Source organism: Panthera onca, chromosome D1, assembly GCF_046562875.1.
Source record: "Panthera onca isolate mPanOnc1 chromosome D1, mPanOnc1 haplotype 2, whole genome shotgun sequence".
Taxonomy (NCBI): domain Eukaryota; kingdom Metazoa; phylum Chordata; class Mammalia; order Carnivora; family Felidae; genus Panthera; species Panthera onca.
In genome coordinates, this window is record NC_138348.1 from 61,617,999 (window position 1) to 61,624,239 (window position 6,241).

General features: G+C 43.4%; 1 protein-coding gene and 1 long non-coding RNA gene across 7 annotated transcripts in view; one reads left to right on the forward strand and one right to left on the reverse strand.

Annotated features, from left to right (window-relative positions):
- NARS2 (asparaginyl-tRNA synthetase 2, mitochondrial) overlaps positions 1–573 on the reverse strand; it is a 129,906-nt gene extending 129,333 nt beyond the window's left edge. For all 5 annotated transcript variants that reach the window (XM_060605514.3, XM_078433054.1, XM_081790337.1 and 2 more), the window contains exon 1: positions 255–573. In XM_060605514.3, coding sequence (XP_060461497.1) covers positions 255–395 — 141 coding nt within the window. In that variant the 5' untranslated portion in view covers positions 396–573. The remainder of the gene's footprint in view (positions 1–254) is intronic.
- Positions 50–1,474, forward strand: LOC132661223 (uncharacterized). 2 transcript variants are annotated; one of them, XR_009602123.2, is made up of 3 exons: positions 50–184; positions 616–828; positions 926–1,474. It is a non-coding gene; the product is annotated as an uncharacterized LOC132661223 (long non-coding RNA). The 2 variants fall into 2 exon arrangements; XR_013550097.2 differs by having other exon boundaries at positions 51–184; positions 567–828.
- Positions 1,475–6,241: the final 4,767 nt, after the last annotated feature.

Genomic DNA, 6,241 nt, shown 5'->3' on the forward strand with positions numbered 1-6,241 from the left:
TATAACTAACAAGTTTACAGGTAATGCTCTGGTACCGTGAAAGCAAAGTTCCAGCACGTCATAGAGTCAATCCCAACAGTTTTGCGCAAACTAACGATAGGCAAGGAAAGGAGAAAACTGTGAACGCACACGATGGCCAACATTTCCTCCTTTCTCTGCCTGTCGTTTTGTCTGACCTGACAAGGTAAGCCTAGACACGGAGGTGGCATGTAAGTTACTAAAAAGAAAATCCCATCCCCTTCCCATACACCAACCTGGACCTTAACGCGCTCCCCATTCGTGCTCCGGGCCCCGAGCGCGTCACGAACGCTCAGTCTGGCGGAAGGTTTGGGTCTCGGGCAGGGGGCTGAGGTGCAGGAGCGCAGGGCTCGGAGCAGGCACCGGGCCCCGAACATCGCGCTGCTGCCGCAAGCTCTCCTCGGGACCAGCACGGATCCCGGCGGGTGAGCACTTTGCCTGTGGAACCCTCCCCTACTATCGACTGCTCCCCGATTCTGGACCGCAGCCCTGCACTCACGCGCTCCGCACCTCCTACCCCTAACCCCGGCTGCTCCCTTCCCCTTCAGGGGCTCCAGCTGTGTCCCCACCACCTCCCCGCCGCTTCCCTCTCCGCAGACAGGGAGGAGCGGAGACAACACAGCCAGCTGCCTAAGCCAAAAATACCACGCGCCGTAGCCAGCACAGACACTTCAGGGACCCGCGTCTTTTCCAAACCCACAGACCACACCACCTCCCCCAGCTGAAACACGCGCGGCCGCCGCCCCTACGCCCCAAGCCAACGTCAACGTCATCACGCTACAAGGAGACCGAGAAGGAGCGTGCGCACTGGTGACTCCAGTTTACGGAGGGGGCGGGCCGGAGGCAGGGGCTGGCTGAGCAGGGGAGGAGGCGGGGCCAGGAACTAAAGCATTCTGGTTGTATGTAGGTGTTGTTGCTGGAGCAACTGAGGAGCACAGCTGGGATGAGGTCTGAAAGGTCTTCATTTCTACAGCTTCCAGTTGATGCCGAAGGACACTGAGAGGCAAGGAGTGACTGATGCACAGGGAAAGCCTCCAGGAGACTTCGTTGTTGAGAAGATTAGCCTGAGGATATCGGCCATTCCTGAGTTCTGAGCACAAAGACGAGACACAGACCCTTGCTTAAGTCACAGTTGTGTGGTATCAGACATCTAAACAGACAAGTGCATAAGAGTGATAGGATGCCAGAGATGGCTTACTGGAGAAGGTAACCCTCTGACGACTGAAGAGTAACTGAAGGGACTTTGTTTATGCAATTCAGAGAAGGCACGACAGTGTGAAGATGTTGGGGAGAGGCTAGAGGGAATGTTGGCCATTGCCTGCCGGAATCTTCAAATCTCTCTTTTTTTCCAACACAGTTATCTGCATTTGTTTGACCAGGAAACAATGACCCTTTTAAGTTTATCCCCTCACCACCAATTAAAAAAAATTCTGTAATTCAGTGACAATCATGAAAAGGTTTCTATCTAATTAAAAGAAAGAAGGGCTAATAACATAAAGTTGCTGCTATTATTATGCCCATTTTATAGATACGGGAACTTGGGCACAGGAAAGTGAAATGACTTAGTCAAGGATATATATCCTATAAGTGTGAGATTTAAACTTAGAAACTCTGGCTCCATGCACTAAACTATTATGCTATATACAATGTCTCAAGGTGGGAAATAAAATCATGGTCCCTTCCACCAAGAAGCTCATGGCCTGGACCTAGGAAATGGCAACCAAACAAATTATTGCAATATAAACCAATAAGTTCACATAAATATATGATCCACGTGGAGTGGTAGTCTAGAGAAGGAAATAAGGTGAGTTTTTTGAGGAGGGTCAGAATTTTGCGATGTTGGGATGTAAGAAAGAGTATTTCCTGCCAGAAGGTAGTCAGGAAAGGTTGCCAGGAGGGCAAACAGCCTGGAATAATTGTAAAACTGTTCTTAAGACAGACTGAAAAATATCTCCCACAAAAATACCATAGTTTTTGGACACTTCTTGAACCTTGCAAAAAGAATATTGAGGGGCACTTGGCTGGCTCAGTTGGGAGAGGATGTGACTCTTGATCTTGGAGTCATGAGTTTGAGCCCCACATTTGGCATAGAGATTGCTTAAATAAAAAAAAATTTAAATATGGAAACGTCCAAATACCTTCAGAATTATGTAGCTTTGGGTCTTTAACAAAAAAATAAGCATGGCTTTGGTGTATTGGCTACAAAATCTGGGAAGAACTCAATCACAGCAATAACATGTTTTTCAATTCAAATCTCCTCTTTGACTATGCCTACCTTGCCTAAGGGTTGAAAAGTAGTGGCCAACTGGCTCACTTCCTACCCAGGCTGTTTTTCTGTCTTGCCTTCTTTTTCCACCCCTTCTCCGTCAATTGTAAGAACTATGGTTTCTCAGGAAGTGAGGAACCTGACTTCCTTTACCCTCTTACTGCCTGTTTAAGCCAAAGGGTTAGTTAATTTCTAAGCAGGGACCAGTGCCTACTAGTATGGTGAAGACAAGGGAAGCCAGTGGGTGTAACTGAAAATTAGCAGTAGTTAACTGAAAATGTATACAACTGAAAGTCAACTATAGCAATCATGTGTCTGGTGCTAAGTTCAAACCAATCCATGTATTTATCTTGTGTTATATCAAATCGTGTTTTCTTATTTTTATTTTCAGTGTTGGAATGACACTGCTGTTTTTTAGATTTGTCACCTTTCAGACAGTAGCCAGAGTGATCTTTCCAAAATTAATATATTACTATGCTGGTAATAATAGTGCTATAAAATGCTTCCTATGTGCTAGGAAGTTTTCACATATGAACTCAATCCACACAATATCCCTCGGAAGTAGGGTTAGCATCATCATCCCCAGTTTTCAAAGGAGAAACTGAAGCTTGGAGAGGTTTCGAGCTTCTACCAAGTTACACTGGCAGTCTGGCACCAGAGTCCATTCTCTTCCCCACTTGTTACTCCAGTGATTAAACCGCTCTTCAGTGGCTGCCCCTACAACATAAAGAGGACTTGGCTTCTTTAGCATGCCTACCGGGCTCTCTGCGATTCTGGGAGTTCCCTGAGGTGCCCTGGAGTGAGGAACAGAAGTGAAATGTCCTTATTGTTACCTTTTGATAATACAGGTCTGGGCAATGAACACTGTCAGCATTACTTGTCAGCTTTAGAGAACGTTTTAATCAGGCTCAGCATGACAGGTTTTAGCTTAACTTGCAAAGCTTCAGGACTTCTAAAAAGCAGGCACCACTCTGATACCAATGTGGTCATAAAATACAACTCTGTCTTCAGGGTTTTCATTATGCTTGAATCCACTCATGAAACTTGCAACACCCAAAATTTGATTTCAAGATCATGACCTCAAAACATAGAGGAACACAGTGTTTGATGCAGAAATTATGGAGACATTAGGTGTAGGCAAGGATTGGATGAATATTGTAAAGGATCCTGGGTTTCTCTGAAGAAGCTAACAAGGGTGAATACGGTTTAACTTGAAAAATGGAAAGGTACAGGCACAAAGCAGAATAAGAAGACACATTTGTAGTTTGGAACCTTCGGAAAAGCAGCTCATAATTATAAAGAGAAGCTGACAAGCAAGTGGTCAACGAAAGGAAAAGACACAGTAGTAACCAAGTGTTGAGGGAGCAAGGTGGTTTCCCTAGAGAGAGAAAGGTGGTTTTCCTAGCGGTTTTCCAGGATCTGCACTTTCCTAGTGGAAGTGACATCTAAGTTGAGCCAAAGGATGAATAACAGCCAGGAAAAGGGGAATTGTATGTGATGAAGAGAGTTGACATCGTTCTAGATAATGATCTGGGTAGATCACATATGTAATCATTCCTTGAGCTATAAACTTAAGATTTGTGCATTTGACTTACATATACCTCAATAAAAATAGAAATTAAATATTAAAAAATAGGAGAATCAGTGGTGCCTGGGTGGTTCAGTTGGCTTAGCATCTGACTCTTGATCTTGGCTCAGGTCACGATCTCACAGTTCATGAATTTGAGCCCTGTGTAAGGCTCCAAGTGTGGAGCCTGCTTGGGATTCTCTCTCTCTCTCTCTCTCTCTCTCTCTCTCTCCCTCTCTCAAAATAAATAAATAACCTTTAAAAATTAGGGGAATCAAGTCTGCTGATAGGATGAAAGCATCTTCTTTCCCTGGCTAGTGCAAGAGCCTTTTTTTAAAAACCATGTGAACTATTTCCTGCATATGGAAGAGTTTAGAAAATAATGTAATAAAACCTGGTAGCTACCACCTAAGTTTGTCATATCAAATCCTAATATTTTGTCCTATCTCCTTGAGATCTTTCTCTTTCCAGGACATGGATCTCCTTTGTACTCCTCTGCAATCCTATTTCCCACTTTTCCTCCTGGATACAGGTAACCACTATCCAGAATTCAGTGTTTATCATTTCCTTCCATGTTTTTATATTGTAATTAGACACATACATAGAAATAATTATATATATAATACATCTAGGTACATATACATATATGTATATATACATTATGCATTTATAGTCTTTTGTATTGTTTTACAGATTTTTAAACTTTAAATTAATGGTGTCTTGCTCTATAAATTATTCTGCAACTCAAATTTACTTTTTGAGATATAACCACGTAGCTTCAGCTCATTCTTTTTAATATTCTGTTATATGAATATGACACAATTAATTCATTCTCATTCTGATAGTTATTTGGGCTGCTTTCAATGTTTTTCTATTACAAACAGAGGTGGGTTTATCATGAAGCTAATGAAGGGTAAACTCCGAGCTCCTTATTTGCATTTATGCAATGCAAAGTATATGAAATTCATAAGGGTGTGAACCTCTTAGCATGCCCCTCTACCCCCAAAGTGCTGGGAGCTGCTGGGAGTTGTAAAGCAAGAGGGGAAGCAATCAGCAATCTGAGTCCAAAGGAACTCAGAGGGCACGAATTTCCAAAGTTCTAGAAATTTCTTGTAACTTCTCTCATTCTAAAACTTTTTTTTTTAATTTTTTTTTCTTAACGTTTTATTTATTTTTGACACAGGGAAAGACATAGCATGAACAGGGGAGGGTCAGAGAGAAGGAGACACAGAATCCGAAACAGGCTCCAGGCTCCGAGCTGTCAGCACAGAGCCCGACGCAGGGCTCGAACTCACGGACCGCGAGATCATGACCTGAGCCGAAGTCGGCCGCTCAACCGACTGAGCCACCCAGGCGCCCCTAAAACTTTTTTTTTTTTAATGTTTATTCACTTTTGAGAGAGAGAGAGAGAGAGAGAGAGCGCAAGTGGAGGAGGGGCAGAGAGAGGGGGAGACACAGAATCCAAAGCAGGCTCCAGGCTCTGAGCTGTCAGCACAGAGCCGATGCGGGGCTCAAACTCACGGATTGTGAGATCATGACCCGAGCTGAAGTCGGCCGCTTAATCGACTGAGCCACCTAGGCATCTTGTCTCTCATTCTAAACAAATATTTACCTTAATATTCGTAATTCTGTATTATTTTCCTTAAAAAGAACCTCCTAAATGATGTAAACTTCAAGCCCCACAGAACAGGATCTGCCCTTCGTTACTAGCATGCTGCAGTGACGACACCAGACACATGAAAGCGTGTCTGTGCATCATAAGCCTCACGTACAGAAGCCATGTGCCTTCAACTTTACTAGGCACTGACAAATTGCTCTCCAGAGTGAGGACTCTAATTTATATATCCTCCAGCAAGCGTACAAAGATCTCAGAGCACCATACCTTTAGTGACAAGAGACAGAGTCAGGCTTTTGATTTTTTACCAATTCTGGGTTAAGAAAGAGTATCTCAGTGTTTTTAGAGATTGTATGTTCTTTGTTCTTTTGTTTTTCCTTGAAATTCTTTTTCAACCATAACACCCATCATTATCCATAGCATAGCGGAAAGAGCACTAGCCGGGCAATTCGAAAGGAGTCCTGGTTCAAATCTTGTCCATGGCCCCCTTGCTGTGGAAACTTCAAGAAGTCATTTAAACGCTAGACTTCCTTCACAGGGCTGTTGACAGGGTTAACTGCAGCGACTTGTGAATTCTGTGATTGAGAAATGCACATGGTAGGTATCTGACTGCATACTTCCCATTGTTTGAGTTTTAGAGTTAAGGAATCCCCTAAATTTTATCAGCCAATTCTCTTTAATTCTCAAAGCAGAAGGCTCAAGATTATTTCTATCTATAATTTCTTTTAGGTGCAGTTCTTCAGTGGGACTCAGAAACACCAGCAGCAATTGTTGA